This window comes from Ipomoea triloba, chromosome 7 (genome assembly GCF_003576645.1).
Source record: "Ipomoea triloba cultivar NCNSP0323 chromosome 7, ASM357664v1".
Classification (NCBI taxonomy): Eukaryota; Viridiplantae; Streptophyta; class Magnoliopsida; order Solanales; family Convolvulaceae; genus Ipomoea; species Ipomoea triloba.
The window spans coordinates 17,628,078-17,652,647 of record NC_044922.1 but is presented as its reverse complement, the minus strand read 5'-3'; the positions used below and the strand labels follow the sequence as shown (position 1 = coordinate 17,652,647).

Genomic DNA, 24,570 nt, shown 5'->3' with positions numbered 1-24,570 from the left:
AAGTCTTGCGCGCCCAGCAAGTCAGCAAGCTCAAGGAGCGTCACCGGATGTCCTCGAACCGCCAGCGAAGAGGTGACACCCTTGAACTCCGGTCGAAGGCCGCGGAACACGTACAGGTTCTGTTCTTCCAGCGTTACCTTTCGGCCGGCGAGAGCTAAATCTTCAACAATAAGCCGAGCTCGCCCGAGATACTCTGCCGTCGACGAATCTCCTTGCCGGAGACCATGGAGTTGGCTAAGCAAGTGAAGTTGGCGGGATTGAGAGGCGGAAGCGAGGGACTGCTCAATGGCATCCCACAACTCCTTCGATGTCCGACAGCCGACGGCGATGGAGAGCACCTCCTCGGACAGCGAAGAAACAAGGAGAGACAGCAACCCTTAATCACGGCGAGACCACGCAACAAACGCCGGATTCCGAACGCGGGCAGCAGCAGCGGACGAGGTAGCAGCAGACACGGCAGGGAGGAACTCCTCCGGGCAAGGACACGATCCATCAACAAGATCAATGAGATCATGGCCACGTAGAAACGGGAGAACCTGAGTACGCCAAAACAAAAAATTGCGGTGGTTGAGTTTGATGCTAATGTAGTGATGAGCAGAAGAGAGCGACGACACGGGAGCCGGCGCCGCAGAACTCACAGCAACATCTGAAACGGTCCGCTCAGAGGCAGAGCCGTCATTCGTAGCCATGGGAACAAGAACGAAACCCTAGCGACTGATACCAGATGAGAACAATTATGTTTGTATTAGAGTTCACAAAATATGACTGTAGGAATACAAGAGTATATATACAAGAGAATCATAAGTAAACTAGGACTGAGAATCATAAGTAAACTAGGACTGAGAATCATAAGTAAACTAGGACTAAGACTTATAGTATGACTCTATTATGTAGAGTCCTAATAGTTATCTCACATATCAATTATAAAATTTCATGATGGAAAAATGGTTATATAAAGCCCTAAACATATTAATTTGCTTGGAAACAACAAGATTGTCATAATACGCATACTACTACGCCAAAAGTTATAGCTATCTAATAGTGTACGAACAACTTTATTTTCCTCTACTTAAATAGCATTTAGTGTCACGTTTCAATCAGGATCTTGGATCGGACTCGGTTTTTCAAGCCATAGCCCAACAATATTTTTCCCAACACCTGCTAGCTTCAACTGCACAACATGCTTTCCAATTGTCAAGATCAAGTAACATTGTTTCCTTCAACATGCATAGCAGTCAGCGATCGATTTTAATGGCAAGATAGATGCTGGACTCAGCTCTTCAAGATGTCACCCAACAAAAATTTCAATGACGTCTTGAAAAGTAAGAATTGTTGCAGACAAAAAGCTAAACATTTGATTTTGATATTGGATGGAAGAAAATAGCTTTAAGATCGCCCATACTAACCCAACCCTCCTAGGCCGACCCTAAGATTGGCATTCTTGCTCTTGACTTTAAGTCAATATTAAATAGAGTTTTTGGACTCTAAGAACGTTCTTAACTTGTGTATTGTCAAATATATTTTTAGGTTCCTTCTTGAATGATCAAGAAGAAAATATTGATCACACAATTTCAGCTCTTGACTTTAAGTCAATATTAAATAGAGTTTTTGGACTCTAAGAACGTTCTTAACTTGTGTATTGTCAAATATATTTTTAGGTTCCTTCTTGAATGATCAAGAAGAAAATATTGATCACACAATTTCACCTCTTGACTTTAAGTCAATATTAAATAGAGTTTTTGGACTCTAAGAACGTTCTTAACTTGTGTATTGTCAAATATATTTTTAGGTTCCTTCTTGAATGATCAAGAAGAAAATATTGATCACACAATTTCACCTCTTGACTTTAAGTCAATATTAAATAGAGTTTTTGGACTCTAAGAACATTCTTAACTTGTGTATTGTCAAATATATTTTTAGGTTCCTTCTTGAATGATTCAGGAAGAAAATATTGATCACACAATTTCACCTCTTGACTTTAAGTCAATATTAAATAGAGTTTTTGGACTCTAAGAACATTCTTAACTTGTGTATTGTCAAATATATTTTTAGGTTCCTTCTTGAATGATTCAGGAAGAAAATATTGATCACACAATTTCACTCTTCTTCCTCGCCGGCAGAAGACCACAAGGAAGTAAACAGCCGCCTAGGTTACCTATGACTGACCGGTTCAAATCCAGGTGTTTGAGGATCAAACCTCCAACCTTTCAATTGTAAGTAGAGCACTCTTACCACCTAAGCTGTCCTTAGGGACTTTCACTTAATACTCTTGCCTTGCACTTACGTGGTCGTAATTTTCATAATTCATTTTCCATACATCAGACTTACATGAACATGAAATAAATAAATACTAGAAATTATGAGCACAAATATGCATGATTCATTGTAGTGGTAAAATTCATAATTTTTCATTTGGCATAGCAAATTAAATAAAACACATCAAAATATACATTAAGATAAATTATAAAAATTTTGCCTTCAAATTATCAAGATAAATTAAATAATCATAGAGCTTAACTCCATCATTGAAAAAAATAAAAACAAACTTCTTTCATTCCAAAAAAGTTGCAATCTCATCCTCCACATGCACAACACGTCTCATATATGAGAAACAAAGTGAGTAATTACAAACTCCATGTATCTCAAATCTTCTCCAAACCTCTCTTCTAAATGAATAAACTAAAACCAGTGGAGACATTATCCTCTCCCTTTGAATCAAGAACACAATATCCCCCATACTATTAGCAGTAGACCCCATGAAAGTAGCTTCTCCAATCACCTCCCTCTGCTCCAATGGCAAACCAATGGTCTGTTTCTCCCACTCCATTGACCTCTCCAACGTCCATATATTTATCTTGTCGGGCCAAAACGTAGGAGTCTCGAATTTCGCATTTTGTGGACTAAGAATGTCAATGAAAGCTAAGCGATCATTCAGCTTCATCCATTGCAGCCAACATTCAGATGGGAGCGGTATGAACGTGATAAAATTCTCCTTCGCAACATCCATTGCAACTATCTTTGACAGTTGAGAGAGTCCAGACCATTCTACTCTGGATTCGAAAATAAAAGGAATCAAATAGATAATCCCATGAATGTGGACGACAGCCTTGATATATCCGGTGATGTTGGAAGAGTCTATCTTCCTCCGTGACTTATCCACTCCGACAGTTAAAACCCAGAGCTGATTAAACAATTGCCGGCAATCAGTATCAAAATACACCTCGCAGTTGAAAACCTTGTACCGTCCCGAAACCGAGTCAAACACCAAGACCGCACGGCCGGTGGACCGACCAATCCTTGGCAGGCAAATACACAGTCCGGTACTAAGGTCGAAAACAGCGTCGTCCCCCGATGCGTGGCTGAGCAGACACATCTTGCCATCGGCGGAACATAGTAAACCTCGTACATCCAAACGTTGGGCAGTGTCGGCCTGGAGGTTTCCATGGCTGTCTTCACGGTAACTCACGGAGAATAAATTTAATTCAGGGGGTGTTTCGGATGGGAGAGAGACGAGGATTCTGAAAGCGAATCTTGGCTCCGGTACGAAGGAATAGAAGAATTTGGAGGTGCATCTGAATCGCACTGCGGATTTGGCAGGAAGACCAGTGAGAATTTTGAGAAGAATCTCTCGTGGAAGAGAGGTTATGGAAGTAGAAGAAGAAAAAGTTGAAGGGTTATTCATCTGTGTTTGAAGTTTGATCTTCTGCAAATTCAATCAAGAATGGAGATTTTAGATTTTTGGGTTGATGATTTTGATGTTTATATAGATTTAGGTGTGATACAGAAGTTGATATCAAGTAAAACACAACAAGTCATTGTCCTAATCCTAAACATTGGATTTTGATAATTGATGGAGGAAATTAGTTTTAAGATAACTAGTATTTTCGCCCGTGCGTTGCACGGAATGAATTCGTTATAATATTTTAAGAATATTTGGATCGATATACAATTATATAAATTATAACATCGAATATTATATAGCGCAATTGATGAAATTGGTTGGATCGATTATGTTTTATGATGTTTTCCTTGCTTGAATTAGAACAAATAATTGTCCAATTACCCGTACGATGCACGGATACATTTTATTTTATTATATATTGAGATAATAAAAATAAATACAAAATTATAAAAAATTATAATATTGAACGTGTACATTTATTTGATTATAAGATTAGTGCAAAAGTATTACTCAATTAATTGAATAATATATGACTTGTTTATCTACCGTTATCTTAAAAAGATCTATAAGTAATATGACTTATGTAATTATATTATTACTAAAATAAATATGAGAAAAATGAGAAATAATTTAATTATAATTATTATAAAAATAAATTCAACAACCAATGTTTAGCTTAATTACCATAATAATTATTAGACAATTATTATTAGTCAATTACACTAATATATGTGCAATTATACTTTTATACTTTAAGCATATTCATTTTCACCATATTACATTTACTTTTATCTTCCTCATTCAAATCCATATTTGAATGAATTAATTTTGATTATTATAAAAATCTAACAACCCATGTTTAATTAATTTTTTTTAAAGTTTAAATAACTTAAAGTTTTCAAAATGAAAGTATAATTATTTTTTATCAAAGTTTTAAAATAATTTTTGGTCAATTAGTAATATCATTTTCCTTTTCCGATAAATGATTTTACTTTAATTAATAGTGTTGATACATGAATATAGCAACGATATTACCAATTAATAGATATTAGTTAATTTCCATTTTACATTTTCTTAACAAATAAGCTTTATTAATTATTTGATCAATGCAATATTTAATTAATTGACTACAAAAGTTTGTGCGGGAAAATAAAATATGAGGATTTTTCTTTTATATATAGTATAGAAGTATAGATTATGATCTTTTATATTTTAAATCAATTAGTAATATCACTTTTTCTTTTCTATTTTATCTTTTCTATTGTTTTTGCGGAAATTTCACAAATAATGATTTTATATTTTTATTTTTATTAATAGTAGTCTAGATATAGAAGTATAGATAAGTATTCGAATTATTTTTATTATTATTGGTGTAATTAATAATAATAATTAATAAATTATTTTTTCTTATAAAATTACACAGAATTTGTTTCAATTATTTCTACAATTATAATGGTTTAATTATTCACAGAATTTGGTAAATAAAATTTTGTTACCAATTAAATTTTATTAATTTTTTTACCAATTAATTAATAATATTATCTTGTGCCGAAAATATGAAGGGAGAATTTTACTTTTATTAATAGTGTTGATACGTGAATATAAAAACGATATTACCAATTAATAGATATTAGTTAATTTGCATTTTACATTTTCTTACCTAATAAACTTTATTAATTATCTGACCAATAAAATATTTAATTAATTGACTACAAAAGTTTGGGTGCGAAAAATGAAATAGGAGGATTTTACTTTTATATATAGTATAGATAATACATGTAAGTTTAATTTTGTTTAATTATTGATGTAATATGTGTACCTTTAATCTCCTTTAATTATGTTGTAATATGTGTACCACTTATTTCCTTAATTGATTAGATAAAATCTGTAGTATTGCAAGCTATATTATGGCAAGTATAAAAAAACAATTTAATAAAAGTATAATGTGTGAATTAATTTCTTAATTACTGTAATTAAAGATTTTATTCAAAAGTAACTATTAGCATAATTTTATGTGTAATAATCTGTGAATTTGAATAATTTGCATAATTGTATGGACGTAATAATTTGTGGATTAGCGTAATAATATGTGAATTGGAACAATTATCATAATTTTTTAAATATCCTTTAATATGATTGACTTAATAGGTGTATTATCAATTTCCTTAATTGATTATATAAAAATATAAAATTTAAATAACGGAAAGTATTAATTCATTTATTTCTATAATTTTTAAGATTTTATATTATTCAAAAGTAATCAAAGGAAATGCACAGGTAATTGATATTATTTGCAGTAAAACAAATATAATCGTCATAAGAAGGAATTCTCAATGTTTAATTACCATAATAAATTTAGATGTTAAATACATTTGGTAATTACTTATTTAGATGGTATGGTTATTACCTATATATATTACCAAAATAAATAGATTAACATATGGATCAGTATTATCAAAAAATGATGAAACCTTTTAGGTTAGATATATTAGGAAAAGTATCAATTAATAAAAATATGATAGGTAGTACTAAAAAAAAAACCAAATTGGGAGGAAGCCTTTTAGGTAAGATAAAAAATTATATTAGGAAATCGATTATCAATCCTACTAATTTTTCTTAATACTATATTTGTAATTACCGTTATAAACAGATTTAATAGAAAAAATTAATTAGGAACTTATATTAAGCATTTTGAATTATTAATATTAATATTAGGAAATTATATTAGAAAATTATATTAAGAATTCTGAATTATTGTTATTATTATTATTATTATCTTAACACAGGATTATATCAATGTATAAAATTTATATTATTATTATTCATGCAATAGATCTACTTCTTCATCTCTGATTATACCATGCAAGGAGGATTACTATTTTTATCCTATCACAAAATCATAATAATATGCAAGAGTATAAGATAAACTTTTCAAAAGAAACACAACTAAGGGATAGGAATAGCAAATAATTTTACTACAACATATTTATAACAACAACCAAACCAAATTAAAAAAAGAAATACGCAGAAACTTCTCCAAAAAAATAACTTTTAGAAATAGAAAAATATGTAATTTTACCACACTACATAATTGTAACAACAACTGAATTAAACCCTTGCACGCCATTTGCTCCTCATCCATTGCCCTTTCTGACCCAATTGTTGATACTGGTAAAAACACTCAACAATCTTCATCAGTTCTTCCACGTCGAAAACCCCAATATGTAATTCACGACCTTGAACCATGTTTACCTTTTTCCCATCCACTCACTTGTAGTCAACAAAATCTTTCTTCTGCTTCACTTGTGGGGGAGAATATGGTATCCTCTTTCTCCTCTTCCTCCGCTAACCCCTATCGTTTACCCTAGATGACACCGATGAATGTTTGCGATTTACCCGTGCCGGCAACGACACATTGGAAACCATCTTTTTAAACAGATTCAAGTAGGTCGGTGCAATTCTTGGTGCATGCACCACCGTAGCTTTCTCAGAGGAGTTAGATGGGGGCTTCGTTATCGCTAGGAAACGATATATCACCAAATTGGATTACAAAAAATTTCAAAATAAATTGTTAACACGAAATCAGAAACTAAATGATGAAATAAAGGAAGAACAACAAAGCATAACCATGAAAATAAAGAAAGAAATCAAAGGATTTTCACTTACTCTTGAGTCTTGAGCTTGTCTATCGGAGTTGTGATCGGAAACGTATGAGACGAATGCCGACTTTGCCGAGTTCAGAAGTTGTGAGGGAACAATCTCTCATGCTCGGAACTTATATGAGAGAAATTGACATTAACTTAAATCTGTTGGAATAAAATTAGGAAGAATGATAGAGGTTTTAATTTTTTTGGGTAATTGGCAATAAATTTTATGGAAATATATAAATGGTTAATTAATAAAATAACCATATATATATGTGGAATAAAATTAGGAAGAATGCTACTGGAGTAGATGTTTTAATTTTCTTGGGATTACCGGATTATGTAAATAAATTTTATGGAAATATATATAGTTAATTAATAAAATAACCATAAAATAATTCTTAATTTCATTTTACTAAAATGCCCCTGAGTTTGGGCGGGAAAACTTGGGAGGAGGATATTATTTTTATATATAGTATAGATTATATAAGGAAAATATTTGATAATATTACTTTGAGGGTACAATAGTAATAAGTATGTAAATAAAACAAAATGTCCTTCTACAAAGGAGTTAATTCCCAAAATGGTCCTCCGACTATGGCCTTTTCTCAAACTGATTCCTTAACTTTTAATTGCATTCAAAGTGGTCCTTCGACTATTGAATTTTAAGCCAAAATGGTCATCCGTTAGTTTTGGTGTTAAGTGGGTGTTAAAATGAAGGGTAAAACTGATAATTCAAATTTTGCACTCCAATTTAACAATTTGTCACCCTATTTTCTTGCGCTTTGAGACCAGTACGTTGCTAGTATAAAATGTAAAGTAATCAAATTAGGATTTTTTTTCCTAAGGAGTTACCATTCAATGTGTTGGGTTTTCACAGGTTACATTATTGTAATCAAAATATTTGGTTATTCACTATTTTAATTTGTCAAACAAAATGTGTAGTTATTACTAATCATGCATTTCAAGAAAGGTATTCAACCAGCACTAACAAAACAAATATCCTGCTCATACAAACAAATATCTTGCTCATAAACATAGTTACTAATAATGCATTTCAAAAAAGTTATTCAATGATTTGTCAAACAAAATCTGTAAGACTAAAAAGTTATTCAATGATTTGTCAAACAAAATCTGTAAGACTAACAGCTTGCTCATACACACAAAACAAATATATATTCGGCCATAGAATATGAGACCGGCTGTTATGCGTGGTGACTGAGATGATGGCCGCACAAGGGGAAATCCTCGACCTGGAAGCACAGCTGGCCACAGTCGAAGCGGTAGAAACTGCTCTAACCAAAGAAGCTCAAGTCGGAAGAGCTCGAGAGGATGGTGGGTGAGCTGAATGAGACTAATCTACAATTGAGAGTGGTCACTACAGAGACGGAAGAGAAGGCTACGAACAGGGAAGAAGAGATGCAGAATTTGGAGAAAGAGCTGGCAGAGAAGGACGCACTGGTGGAAAGATTAAAGCTAGAACTTGAACAGACAAAGGAACTCAACCTCGCGGAGATGAAGAAGTTGAAAGAAGAGATGGAACTGCAAGAAAACCATAATTGGGACTAGTGTCGCTACATTAGTTTGCTGGAGACAGAGGTGAAGCAATTAATGGGGGAATTCGGCAAAGCCCGTGACGAAGTGGTGACTCTGAACCACAACATCGGGAAGATGAACCCAGAAGTAGACGAAATCATAAGCCAGGGCGACAGGGTTCTGGAAGTTCAGGTTGAGAACGTGTTGTTGAAATTGGAGCTCCATAAATGGCAATCAAAAGCCGCGGCAGCAGAAGTCGTAGAAGAACGATCTAAACACGAGATATTCACTCTAAATGGCGCACTTCAGCTAGCAGCCGCATCACAGCAAGAAAGCAGTAGTAGGAACGGGTTTTTGCTAGAATATGAACAGAAGAAAGAAGGGAAAATCTACCACTCCATTTACTTGCATCTTCTTTATTCTTAAAAAGTCTCACCATTTGGGGAAAATTACAGTGTTCTTCTTCGTAGGGTTCCTCGCAATTGACAGTGTTTCGCTAATTTGGGGAAATTCGCATCTTTAGTTAATTAGGGGAAAAACGCTGCTTTAGTAATTAGGGGAATATCAACGGCTGGTCAAAGGTCTGAAGAACAAAACATATAAAATGTCCGTTTTGCCCTTCTTTTTAACGGCAAGTTAACGTCAAATCTAACAGAGACCATTTTGGCTTAAAATTCAATAGTCGGAGGACCACTTTGGTTGCAATTAAAAGTCAAGGAACTGATTTGAGAAAAGGCTATAGTCGGAGGATCATTTTGGGCATTTTCTCTTCTACAAAGTAATAAGTATCTGCCTATTTAATAATGAGAGTTTTAATGGCTACTTCAATAACACACCTAATGACTCAAATGTTTCCCAAGCAAAGTGAGTACTCATAACGGTCATAAAAATTGTAATGGCTACTAGCAGTCATCGTTTTTCCAAGCTCATATGCTGACCCCACACCTAACCTAACCCTCCTAGGCAAACCCCGAGGCTGTATCATTGCCATAGACTTTGAGTTTCTTCGACCTAAAAATATTCAATAAGGTCCAATATATATATATATATGCATTAATATTAGGTATAGTTTTTGCTTGGACTCTCATAATGTTCTTTACAACTTTGTCTTTTCAATTTATGATATGTTTAGAAACTAAACAAATGATTTCAAAAGTCATTTTTTTTTATATTTTTCATTATTTGGCTATCAAGACTCATTTTGACTTTAGGCATCTCTATGGTACGGTTATTATATAGATTTCAATTAATACTCATGCCTTGAACAGTTGAACTTACGGCTATTGTCATAATTTCCTAATTCATTTTGCATTCATCAGACTTACATGAACATGAAATTATATAAATAAAAATTATGTGCACAATGATTCATTGTAGTCGTAAAATTCATAATTTTTCATTTGGCATAGCAAATTAAATAACCCACAAAACAATAATATAACTTTATTATAAAATCTGGCATTCAAATTATCAAGATAAACTAAATAATCATGGAGCTAGGCTTAACTCAATCACATCCCTGAAACGAATAAAATCAAAATTCTTCATTCAAAAAAAGTTGCAATCTCATCCTCTACATGCACAATGCTTGTTCTATTCATAAAAAAAATTGAATAATTACAAACTCCATGTATCTCAAACCTTCTCCAAACTTCTCTTCCAAATGAATAAACTAAAACTAAAGGAGACATCACCTTCTTACTATGAATCAAGAACACAATCTCCCCCATACTATTGGCAGTATACCTAATGGAAGTAGCTTCTCCAATCACCTCCCTCTCCTCCAAGGGCAAAACCACCGTCTGCTTCTCCCACTCCATTGACCTTTCCAACCTCCATATATCTATCCTGTCGGGCCAGGGTTTGGGGACTCTACAAGCCTTTTGAGGGCTAAGAATGTTAATCAAAGCTAAGCGACCATTCAACAACATCCATTCCACCCTTGACGATGGTGCGGGGAGTAATACTCAAATAATGGGAATGATATGGACGTGATAAAACGCTCCGTTGCAACATCCATTGCAACTATCTTTGGGTCAGTACTCGAGGAATGAAACAAATTCCTAGACAACACAGTGCGTCGAGTCAAATGTTCTATCATTGGTTCATGAATTAAATAGATAATCCCATGAATATGGACTACAGCAGTGGTGGATTCAATAATGGTGGAGTCTATCTCCCTCCATGACTTATCCACTCCCACAGTTAAAACCCACAGCCGATTCAACACCCGCAAGCAATCATAATCATAATACACAGCCGACTTGAAAACCTTGTACCTCTTCGAAACCGAGTCAAACCCCAAGAACGCATTAGAGTAGACACATGAGCTGGAAGACAACGCCGCATGGCCGGCCGGCCGACCAATCCTTGGCAGACAAATACGCCGTCCGGTACTAAGGTTCAAGACGGCGTCGCCTCCCGATTCGGGGCTGAGCAGACACATCTTGCCATCTGCGGAACATACTAAACCTCGTACATCCAAACGCTGGGCAGTGTCGGCTTGGAGGTTTCCATGGCTGTCTTCACGGTAACTCACGGAGTATAAATTTAATTCGGATGGGAGAGAGACGAGGATTCTGAACTCGAATCTTGGGTCGGGTATGAAGGAATAGAAGAATTTGGAGGTGCATCTGAATCGCACTGCGGATTTTGCAGGAAGACCAGTGAGAATTTTGAGAAGAATCTCTTGTGGAAGAGAGGTTATAGAAGTAGAAGAAGTTGAAGGGTTATTCATCTTTCTCGATCTTCTACAAATTCAATCAAGATTGGAGATTTCAGAGTTTTGGGTCGACGATTTTGATGTTTATATAGACTTATTGGGCGTGAAACAGAAGTTGATATCAAGTAAAACATAAAAAGTCATTGTCTCAAATCTCAATCCTATTATAACTCTATGTTTGGTAATGTTTCCAAAATAAGTTATAAGTTATCTTTGGTAATGTTTCAAAATAAGTTAGTAACTTAAAATAAAAATTACTTTGAAAAGCTAATTTAGGTAACTTTTAAAAAATATGTTAGTAGCTTCTTAATTTTTTTCCATCTATATCTTTATTATTTTAAATAAATGACATCTTTTACCACTTTCAATTAAAATCCTTTTTTCGCATTTTCTTTCCAATATGTTTGGTTGTAATTTCAATTTCAATTTACAGGGCGTTTGGTTGGAGTGAAGGAATTAAGTGGGAAAGGAATTGCAATTCCATGGAAAAGAATAACGTGGAATAAAGTGGGAGTTTAAATTCCAGTGCTTGGTTGGAAGGAATAAAATTACTAGGAATTTCAATTCCTATGTTTGGTATACATGAAAATTGAAAGGGAATAAGTAGTATAAAGTCTAAAATGCCCATTGTTATTATTATTATTATTATTAAATGACAAGTACACAAAAAATATAACATATTAAATTCAAATACTACTCATATAACGTATTTCTTGAACTAGACATATTGTAAAAAATATTTGAGAGTTTTGAGAAAACATACTTGATTAAGGTTGACCTAGAATGGTTATTGCTTGCTCAGGAACGCCTTTCTTGTTGATAGTTATCAAAGATAATACACGGTATTAGCTAAAAAAGATATGGGTAATTTTGTCTCAAGAGTATCTTTTTTTTATTCCTAAAATCCATGGAATTAAAATCCCAAGGAGGGGCATGGGATTCTAATTCCATGAAAATAAGGGAATTGCAATTCCCTCCAACCAAACAAAGGAATTTAGTTACCTTCGAAATTACGTGGGAATTAAGTGGGAATGGAATTTAAATTCCCTCCAACCAAACGCCTTGTTAGTGTTTTTGAAAATTAATTTTTGTATGAACTAATTTTATGAACTATAAATATTTTTTTTACTTTATATATTTTCAAATATATGTTCTTATTTTATATTTTATTAAAATATATTGGTTTCATTATTTTATATTTTAATATGTAAACAAACCTATTTAAATTTAAGACTAAATATTTAAATTTTATGAAAATAACTTTTTTAGTCTTTTTATATTTATCAGCTTATCAAAAAACTAATTTTACCAAACACTTTTAAACATAACAACTTTTCATATTTCAGCTTCTAACTTATATCTTTTCAGCTTTCAACTACCTTTTCATCTAGGTTTGTCAAACAAAGCCTAAATCTATCTCTTAGGTCAAACCTTATATCAAAATCTTCTAACTCAAGATTTAAATGTAACTCTCATACTGCAATTGTTAAAAGTTGATCATGTGTCTTGCTTATAATCTATGATCTTAAAACTAAGTTGTCTTGCGGACTATTTTCTTTTAAGTTTTTTAATACACTTAAAAGAAATTATTTGCTAATAATATGCGCAATTATTAAAAACAAATTAAATCAATGCAATAATAATAAGTCAAAGCGCACCAAATAATAATAATAATAATAATAATAATAAGTCAAAACCGCAATCTCAAGGAATTGAAATTAGTCTCCCAAATTGAGATAGGAATCTCAATCAGTCCAGTTCTATCAATTTCGGAGGTTTATTGGGTTATGTTGTATATTATTATGCTCGCTGGCTTGTTAACTCTTAATCGGTAAACTTGCAAACTATATTAACAGCATGTGAATAATCTCTCAAAGTGAGGGGGTTCCTAGTACACAGTAAACAAATGTCTAATAACCTCTGTGATTCAGCTGATGAATCACCATGATTTACATCCTTCGAGATGCTTAATCGGTCGAGGCGTGGTGGACCTTTGGAGTTGGAGATTCAACCTTTTGAAAAGAATAATCATAAAAGCCCATATATTCCTTTTCAGATTTAATTCAAATCATGCTTAATGATTTATATTACTATACCAAGTAAAATTTAAAAATGGAAAAGTTATCAAGAGGAACAAAATTATGGTAAAATTGAGCAACAATTACCATGAACAATAAAATATAAGGTTGTCCCTTATCCTTATCCTAACAAGTGAGCCCCTTTCAAGATGATGTGGAAGGTAATGTGGATTTTTTTTTTTTTTTGTTTTATTTTGTTAGCTTATGTGGCTTGCAAGCTTTCTATAATAGCAAGTTTGCAACTTACTTTTATTTCATTTTTTTATTTGTTATTTTATTATTATATTTATAATTATAATATAAAAGGTCAGTGAAACTACAAGTGAGAGAGTATTGCAATGATGTATATAAAATACAGGAGAATTTACAAATTTGATGATGTAAAGTGAGAGAGGATTACAGAGATAAAGATACTCTAAAATAGTGGTAATAAAATGAACAATCAAACAAGGATATACCGCCGGCGTCGTTGGCGTCCTCCCCCGATGCAGGCTACCGAACCACACCACAGTCCATCACGAACTCTCCGATGAAGCTCTACGTCGACAAGGCCGCTGCACTGGCTCACGAGTCGAGAGCAAGAAGAAGAAAAAAATATGGTAGGGGAGGGGTCCAACAAAATAATAGAGAGGATTTCGGCAAGTTCTTCTTTTCGTTCATTGATTGAATGCGGTAGCCTAACGTGTTGTATATTATTGTGCCCGTTGGCATGTTAACTCCGGTGAACTTGCAAACTATATTGTGAAAATAGAAAAGACATGAAAATAATAATACAGAGAACTAACAGAGAAAATAGAGACATGAAAATCACCATGATCTACTTTATTCAATCAACCCTTATACCCTTATATATATATTTCAATAATAAAGGAAGGAAATAAATAGGATGACCGTTACAAAATATCACCGTAATAATAATGTCCACATTAAAAATGTTTATAAGAGGTTAAAAGTTTGTGCTTCTAATCCTAAAAAGTCAGGTTGGAACATTTCCAAGTGGCAAATTATTCTGTGGACCCGGATTCACCTTGCAAGGTAGACCCGAGCTCAAAATACACAATTTACATACTTAATGTTCACGATTCAAATTGACAAGGAAATTAAATAACACAACAAAACAATAATATAGCATTAAGATAAATTAAACTCATTTTGAAAAAAGTAGTAAAAGATGACATTTAGCCTTCAAATTATCAAAGTAAACTAATAAGCTAAATAATCATAAATGTAACTCTATCTTCTAATTCATTTAGCATAATATATTTTCTCTTCGGTAACATGCATGGAAGCTTAACTCTCTCTTCTAATTCATTCCAAAAAATATGAGTTCTCCTGTAAAATTCATTGAAGCTTAACTACTCCATCTTCTAATTCATTCCGAAAAATATACTTATCTTTCTCTTTGATAACATGCACAAAGCTTCTTGAATTTTCAACATCATGTACATAGTCATTAAGTCCACATATCTTAAATTTTCTCCATACACGTTTTCCACATGCACATGCATAAATTAAAATTGAAGTAGACATACATACTTAGCAGTTAAGGTGGTCGTAATATCCCTAATTCATTTTTCATTCATCAGACTTACATGATCATGAATTAAATAAATAAAAATTATGTGCACAATGATTCATTGTAGTGGTAAAATTCATAGTTTTTCATTTGGCATAGCAAATTAAATGAACCACAAAACAATAATATAACTTTATTATAACATTAAGATACATAAATTATAAAATCTGGCCTTCATTTTATCAAGATAAACTAAATAGTCATGGAGCTGAGCTACTTAACTCCATCCCTAAAACAAATAAATAAAAATTCTTACTCCAAAAAAGTTGCAATCTCATCCTCCACATGCACAATACTTCTAGTATGCCTGGAAAAACCTGAATAATTACAAACTCTATGTATCTCAAACCTTCTCCAAATCTCTCTTCCATATGAATAAACTAAAACTAAAGGAGAAATCATCCTCTGACTTTGAACCAAGAACCAAGAACACAATAACCCCTGTACTATTCAGGGTAGTAAACTCTATGGAATTAGCTTCTCCAATTACCTCCTTCTCCTCCAAAGGCATAACCACCTTCTGCTTCTCCCACCGCATTGACCTCTCCAACCTCCATATATCTAACCAGTTCGGCGCTCGATAGCCCTTTTGTGGGCGAAGAATGTTAATGAAAGCTAAGCGATCATTCAACTTTATCCATGCTTCCCACCCCTTGAACCCAAATGGGAATTGTATGGACGTGATAAAATGCTCGATCAGGAATCAAATAGATAATCCCATGAATGTTGACGACAGCCCCGATGTTTCCAACGATGATGGAGGAGTCTATCTCCCTCCATGAATTATCCACTCCCACAGTTAAAACCCAGAGCCGACTCAACACCCACCGGCTATCATAATCATAGTTCACCGCCGACTTGAAAACCTTGTACCTCTCCGAAATCGAGTCAAACACCAAGAACGCATTAGAGTAGTCACAGGACCTGTAAGACATCGTCGAACGGCCGGCCGGAAAACCAAACATTGGCAGCAAAATACGCCGTCCGGTACTAAGGTCGAAGACAGCGTCGCCTCCTCTCCATTCGGGACTGAGCAGACACATCTTGCCATCGGCGGAAGATACAAAACCTCGTACATCCAAACTTTGGGCAGTGTCGGCTTGGAGGTTTCCATGGCTGTCTTCACGGTAACTCACGGAGTATAAATTTAATTCGGATGGGAGAGAGACGAGGATTCTGAACTCGAATCTTGGGTCGGGTATGAAGGAATAGAAGAATTTGGAGGTGCATCTGAATCGCACTGCGGATTTTGCAGGAAGACCAGTGAGAATTTTGAGAAGAATCTCTTGTGGAAGAGAGGTTATGGAAGTTGAAGGTTTCTTCAGAAGTTTGATCTTCTGCAAATTCAATCAACAATGGAGATTTCAGATTTTATTGAGTAAATAAATCTCAATGAATATAAACAGTGGCCTACTTTGTTCTAAATTTTCATGCTGAAAAATGGTTATATACGGCGCTAAACATATTAATTTGTCTAGTTATAATCAAACACTTACTTTTACTTTTACACTAAATGTTATAACTATGCCAAAAGTTATAACTATTAGCGAATGCACAACTTTCTCTGCAATCGGTTTCTTCCGATTGGATTTCGCGTGGGCTACGGCGGAGAGGCGGCTGGATAGCGATGATGGATCGGACTTGGATCTCAAACCCTAGCACGGCAGTACATATGATGTTTATATATATAGTAGCATTTTGTATGCAAAAGGCGTAAGAATTTATCTCTAATATTAAAATATTATTAAATAAAAAATTAAATAAATTAGTTTAAATTATATTTCACAATTTCTAAAATTTATAAATTTTAAGAAAATTGATTTTTCCCTACAAATTTTTCCTCTTGGTTTTCCTTATTGTTTAATAATAATGTACACCAATTTCATAACATTTATATTTAAAAAAAAAATCTATAATACTAAGCTAACACCATGACTCACCATCATACGGAGCTATTCTACTATCTTCTCAAGGTAGTTCCGTGTCAACGACTAATGGGAAACTTCATGGCGCACTTGATCCCTATATGGCTGAAGTCATGGCTTGAAGAGAAGCACTTTCATTACTTAAGATTCGTGGTTTCACTACAATCAGATTCGAGCCCGATTGTGGCAGCACTGTTGCAGCTCTAACTCAAAGGAACAAAGACCTTTCGTACTCAGTAGTTGTTGTAAATCAGTGGTATAACATTATGGCTAGCTTGGATCATATTAGTATTAGTTGGATTAAGAGATCGGTGAATGTGATGCCCCATACATTAATAAGGGCCCGCAGCAGACTCTCAATTTGACTATGATTTTTGGGATTTCATCCCTCCTTATTGTATTCATTCACTTCTCTCTCATTCAGTTTAATTGAAATTTGCCTTTTGTTTTTTCAAAAAAAAAAAAGAAAAAAAAAAAGAAAGAAGCTAACACCCACATATATTGATATACACACATAAATAATATATGTATTATATATTTATATATACATATGATTTAACATTTATAGATATTTAATTTAAATACAATCTATAATTAAATTAGTTATTATATGGTAGCTTTAATAAAATTATAATTAAAGTGTAGAAAAAAGATATAATGGATGTAGGTCAGTATCTCTATGGTAATAGTGATAGAATTATTAAATTACATATTTACCTTTTTTCTAAAAAATCTCTTATAAATATATCTTATTTGTCTCTCCTGACATACTTGCTATTGCATTATGATTTGAAGAAAGATAACGCCTCACCATTGAAATGATACACATATTTAGAGGGATCTGAATTAGTAGAGATTTAACATGCAACATCAGTTATAAGTCAAAAGCCGCAATCTCATGAAATTGAAATTAGTCTCCCAAATAAATATAACAAAGAAAAAAAACTAGAGAAGAAGGTTGAGATAGGAATGTCAATTAGTCCATCTGATCTCTAACAATTTTGGGCCAAAGTTGTCAGGTTGTTAGTTTAAAAGTTTTTGCTTCTAATCCTAAAAGGAAAATGATATACGTGCTCTCATCAAATATAACTCTCACGTGTACAAATTTTATTGAATAAATAAATGTGATACAAACTACAAAGTCATGCACCTAATTTGAAAATATTAATAGTCAAGGACCAAATGTAATACAAGTTAATTACGTAGTTATTCACCTGATTTGAAAATATTAATTGTTAATGACCAAATTTAATAAATGTACAATAGTCAAAGGACCAAAAGTGAAATTTATTCTGTACATAATCATTAAGTCCACATATCTTAAACTTTCTCCATACTCGTCTTCCACATGCACATGCATAAATTAAAATTGAAGGAGACATACTCCTAGCACTTAAAAATTTGCTTAGCACACGGATGGAAGAAATTAAGCGAGAAAGTTGAAAAAAGGATAAGGTGGAATAAAGTAAGAATTCAAGTTATTGGACATGAGAAGGGAAGAAGTGGTAAGATCACAACTTTTCATTTGGCAAGGAAATTAAATAACACAACAAAACAATAATATAACATTAAGATAAAGTAAATTCATTTAAAAATGTAATAAAATATGACATTTAAGTTCTGTTCGTCAGAGTTTATTTAGAAGCTTATAACTTATTTTAAGCTACTATGGTAATGTTTCTAATGAGCTAATAGTTTAAAATAAGAGCTTATTTTAAAATGCTATCTTAAGTAGCGTTTCAAAAATAAGCTAGTAGCTTCTTAACCTTTTAGCGTTTCAAAAATAAGCTAGTAGCTTCTTAACTTCTTTTTTTTTTTAATCTTTATCCTTCTGAAATAAGAGTATGTTGTATATTTCTCTTATTGATTCACTACACACTGATTACATATATATACATCTAAGGATGGAGACAAATGGGGACAATTTTCCTGAAAAAAATACACTAACTACACCCCTGGAAACACTCCAGGAAACACTCCAGATTTTGCTCCATAATATTTCACAATCCTTATTATTTCTTAATTTTTTTTTTCATTTTTATGCTTATTATTTTAAATAAATAAACGACATTCTTTACCATTTTTTTTTTAAATCTTTATCCTTATTATTTCTTAAATTTTTTTCATCTTTATCCTTATTATTTTAAATAAATAAACGACATCCTTTACCCTCCCAATTAAATCCATTTTGGCCTTTTCTTCCTCTTCCGCAATTCTTCACCGCCCAACAACTCCTATATATGCATACATTTTTTTTTTTGAAAAGCTCCTATATATGCATACATAGACCATGATTATGCTAATAGTTAAAGCTCTTTTGTTTTCAACTTCGGCTACCTTTTCATGTAGGTTTGCCAAACATAGCCTAAGTCTTCAAATTATCAACGAAAAAAAATTAAATAATCATAAATGTAACTCTATATTCTAATTCATTCATAATAATATACTTTCTCATCTTTTAACGAGGTTTTCTCCTCGCCCTGTGACCCTAGCCGGCAAAGAACCACAAGGAGGTAAACCAGCTTAGGTTAGCCATAGCTGACCGGCTCAAACCCAAGGGATTGAGGATCGAACATCCAACCTCTCGATTGTAGGTAGAGCACTCTTACTACTTGGGTTGTCCTTACGGACAATAATATACTTTCTCTTCGGAAAACTCCTAGCACTTAAAAATTGCCTAGCACTTAAAAATTGCCTAGCACTTAGGGTGGTCGTAGTTTCCATAATTCATTTTGCATTCATCAGATTTACATGAACATGAAATAAATAAATAATTATGTACACAATGATTCATTGTAGTGGTAAAATTCATAATTATTCATTTGGCATGGCAAATTAAATAACACACAAAACAGTAATATAACTTCTATTATATATAACATTAAGATATATAAATTATAAAATCTGGCCTTCAAATTATCAAGATAAACTAAATAATCATGGAGCTGAGCTCCATCCCTGAAACAAATAAAATCAAAAGTCTTCATTCTTAAAAAGTTGCAATCTCATCCTCTACATGCACAATACTTCTGGTATCCATGGAAGAATTTGAATAATTACAAACTCCATGTATCTCAAACCTTCTCCAAACCTCTCTTCCAAATGAATAAACTAAAACTAAAGGAGACATCATCTTCTTACTTTGAATCAAGAACACAATCTCCCCCATACTATTAGCAGTAAAATTCATGGAAGTAGCTTCTCCAATCACCTCCCTCTCCTCCAAGGGCAAAACCACCGTCTGCTTATCCCACTCCATTGACCTCTCCAATCTCCATATATCTACACTGGCGGGCCAGGGTGTGAGGACTCCATTGGCCTTTTGTGGGCTAAGAATGCAAATGAAAGCTAAGCAGTCTTTCAACTTCATCCATGCCCGCCACCTCTGATTATGTTGCGGGGAGTAATACTCACAAGGGAATGATATGGAAGTGATGAAACGCTCAGTCGCAATATTCATTGCAACTATCTTTGGTTCAGTAGTACTCGACAAAGTAAATAGATTACTAAACGGCGGAGAGAGTCGAGTCCAATATTCTGGTTCATGAATCAAATAGATAATCCCATGAATGTTGACGGCAACCCTGTTGTATCCCACTATGGTGGAGTCTATCTCCCTCCATGACTTATCCACTCCCACAGTTAAAATCCACAACCGATTCAACATCCGCCTGCAATCACAATCATAGTACACCGCCGACTTGAAAACCTTGTACCTTTCCGAAACCGAGTCAAACCCCAAGGACGTATTAGACCAGACACAGGAGGTGATAGACAACGCCGCACGGCCTCCCGGCCGACCAATCCTTGGCAGACAAATACGCCTTCCGCCGGTACTAAGGTCGAAGACGGCGTCGTCCCCCGATGCGTGGCTGAGCAGACACATCTTGCCATTGGCGGAAGATACTAAACTTGATACATCCAAACGTTGGGCAGTGTCGGCTTGGAGGTTTCCATGGTTGTCTTCACGGTAACTCACGGAGTATAAATTTAATTCGGGGGGTGTTTTGGATGGGAGAGAGACGAGGATTCTGAACTCAAATCTTGGGTCGGGTATGAAGGAATAGAAGAATTTGGAGGTGCATCTGAATCGCACTGCGGATTTGGCAGGAAGACCAGTGAGAATTTTGAGAAGAATCTCTTGTGGAAGAGAGGTTATGGAAGTAGAAGAAGAAGAAGTTGAAGGATTATTCATCTGTATGCTCTTCTGCAAATTCAATCAAGAATGGAGATTTCAGGTTTTTGGGCCGTAGATTTTGATGTTTATATAGACTTAGGTGTGATACAGAAGTTGATATCAAGTAAAACACACAAAGTCATTGTCCTAATCCTATTATAAATCTATCTTTTAGGTTTCTGTCTCACAAACAAAAGACAAAATCTTCTAAATTAAGATTCAATGCAACTCCCATATTAATATAATACTGTTAGAGATTAATCATGTATTTTGCTTAGACTATTTCTTAGGTTTTTTATTACACTTAAAACAATATTATTTGCTAATAATTTGTGCAATTAGTAAATACAAATTAAATCTGTATATATACAAGAGTCTGTTGAGCAGGTTGCAAAATCTAACAAACTAATAACTGTACAATCTGATTAAAGCTAATTATATTAAAGCTAACTCTAACTGATGGACTAGCTAGGCAGCTCTCCACTACTCTATTGTGCACCTTCTTCACGTGTGTTCTTCAGCACCACCATCCTTTAATGATTATTACAGTTGTAATGGCTACTAGCTGATCCCGTTTCTCTAACCTCATATGTTGACCCAACTCCTAAGCTAGCTGACCCCAAGGTCTACATCCTTGCCCTAGACTTTGAGTTTCTTTCACCTAAAAAATTCGATCCGGTCCAATATAATATATGCATTCATATTAGATATAGTTTTTGAATTGGAGTCTCAAAATGTTCTTAGCTAGTGTGTCATTTCAATTTATGGTATGTTTAGAAATTCAACAAATGATTTCAAAAGTCATTTTTCATGTTTTTATTATTTGACAATCAACAAAAAAATCACTCATTTTAACTTCACGCATCAGTGTGGTTATTATTTAGATTTCATTTAATACTCTTTTCCCAAAATTTTGAATCTCCAACCTTTAAGGGCCTCCACCTCGACCCGACAGAGCATGTGGGAGAAAGTAAATCACATTTACTTAGTGGCTCAACTAACAGGGCAAAATGCCAATGCATCCCACAGTGATTTCTTCTTATAGTGCTCATGTACTTGGTCTATGAAAACAAATCAACAAGAGTTATGTTTGTTTCATGATTGCTGTTGTAATCACTCCTATTAGTACTACTGTTTACCGTTTTTATCGAGCATATCTAAAGAGCACATTGAGAAATACAAAAACCACTTCAACTATTGCGGTGCTCGCATCCCACAGTGATCTCTTCTTTCGAGTATTGCGTATTGGTGGCTCAACTAACAGAGCAAAATACCGATGCATTTTTTCAAGTACTGTGTACTGTCTATTAAACTACTGAGCTAAACGTGTGCGGACTTCATCTAATACTCTTACCTTGCACTTACAGTTCTCATAATTTAATTTCCATAATTCATTTTGCATTCGTACATGAACATGAAATAATTAAAAAAAAAATGTGCACAATGATTCATGGTAGTGGTAAGATTCATAACATTTCATTTGGCAAGGAAATTAAATAACACAACAAAACAATAATATAACATTAAGATAAATTAAATTCACTTCGAAAATTGAAAAGTAACATAAGATGACATTTAACTTTCAAATTATTAAAATAAACTAAATAATCATAAACGTAACTCAATATTCTAATTCATTCGGAATAATATACTTTAATTTCTCTTCCGCAACACACAACATGCAAGCTTAAACTTAACCCCATCTTCTAATTCATTATGGAAAATACATTTTTTCTTCAATAACATGCACAAAGCTTAAATTTTCCATACCATGTGCATAATCATTTTTTGAAAACGCATGTGCATAATCCTTACGTGCCCATATCTCAAACTTTCTCCACACTTGTCTTCCACATGCATAAATTAAAATTGAAGGAGGCATTGTCATACATCGAATCAAGAACACAATTTCTCCAATACCATTCGTTGTAAAGCTAACGGAATTACCTTGCCTAAAGATTTTACACTCTTCCAATGTAAGGGCAACCTTGTGCATCTCCCACCTCATTGATTTCTCCAAAGTGTAAACATATATATTGGTCCTAAGGCCTTGTGCATCTCTCATCTCCCACCTCGTTGATTTTATATGAACATAAACATAGGCTAGTCGACCATTTAATTTCACCCATGATGAATAAGCAAATGAATTTTGGAGTACATAGGGAAAAGGTATCACCCTTAAATTCCTCTTCTCAATATCAAATATTACTATGTCTTGTTTATCCTTGCCGTTTTCTTTCTTGCAATTTATAAAATAGATAATACCATCAATTTGAACACTAGCAATGGGCTTGCCAGGGAAGGAGTTTATTGTCACCGACCTCCATGAATATTGATCCACCCCAAGAGTTAAAACCCTCAACATACCCTGGCATTGGCGGTGGGTATTATGATACAATTCTGATTTCAAAACCTTGTTCCTTTTCGAAACCGGATCAAAACCCAAGTCTGCACTGGAAAACGTTATTCTCCATGGGTCCTTAGGGCTCTCACACCCTGACCCGACACTTGTCTGGTTATTTCTTGGAAGAGAAATATGTTGTCTTGTACTAAGGTCCCAGAGAGTGATCTCTCCATGGATGTTGAACAGACAAAGCTTGAACTAACCAATCTTTTAAAACTCTGCAATTCTTCTGAGTATTGGAGACCGGTGGCTTGGAGCCATCCATGGCTCTCTTCAGTGTAACCCACAGTGTATAGATTTGTTGGATGTCTTGCGGATGGGAAGGAGAAGAGGATTCTAAACGCGAAGTGCGGCTGAGGGATTGAAGAATGGAAGAATTTGGAAGTGCACCTGAAAGAGACTGCAGATTTGGGAGGAAGAATGGTGAGAATTTTGAGAATTATCTCATGGGGGAGAGAAGCTATTATGCAAGTAGTGGCGTCCATCTTCTTGAATGTTCTGCAAATTCAATCAAGAATGCTAATTAGGGTTTTGTCACTTAAAAGCAAACGACAAGGATTTGCGTTACGGATCCACCGGAAAAAACCCGCATGCAGTACGTACCTCGACGGTGCTGCGATTGTCGGTTGCTTCCGATCGGATTTCGTGTGGGCTACGGCGGAGACAAAGCGGCGATGGACTTGGATCTCTAACCCTAGCACTGCACTACGGCATTACGATTTACGGCAGTACATAGATATCAATCTTATGATGTTTATTTGTATATATAGTAGCATTTTATTAAAATCTATATCAATATCTATACTTATTAATTAAAACAAAATTT

At 34.0% G+C, this 24,570-nt stretch overlaps 2 protein-coding genes and 1 pseudogene across 2 annotated transcripts; 1 reads left to right on the top strand and 2 right to left on the bottom strand.

Annotated features, from left to right (window-relative positions):
- Nucleotides 1–2,551: 2,551 nt before the first annotated feature.
- Nucleotides 2,552–3,682, bottom strand: LOC116024249 (putative F-box protein At5g42430). Its single transcript, XM_031265138.1, has one exon. It carries the CDS (start codon nt 3,680–3,682, stop codon nt 2,552–2,554), a length of 1,131 nt encoding a protein of 376 aa, XP_031120998.1.
- A 4,870-nt stretch (nt 3,683–8,552) lies between these two features.
- Nucleotides 8,553–9,288, top strand: LOC116024248 (annotated as a pseudogene).
- A 1,062-nt stretch (nt 9,289–10,350) lies between these two features.
- Nucleotides 10,351–11,599, bottom strand: LOC116024247 (putative F-box protein At5g62660). Its single transcript, XM_031265137.1, has 3 exons — nt 10,854–11,599; nt 10,504–10,752; nt 10,351–10,381 (listed from the first exon to the last, which is right to left on the bottom strand). Exons 1-3 carry the CDS (start codon nt 11,597–11,599, stop codon nt 10,351–10,353), a joined length of 1,026 nt encoding a protein of 341 aa, XP_031120997.1.
- Nucleotides 11,600–24,570: the final 12,971 nt, after the last annotated feature.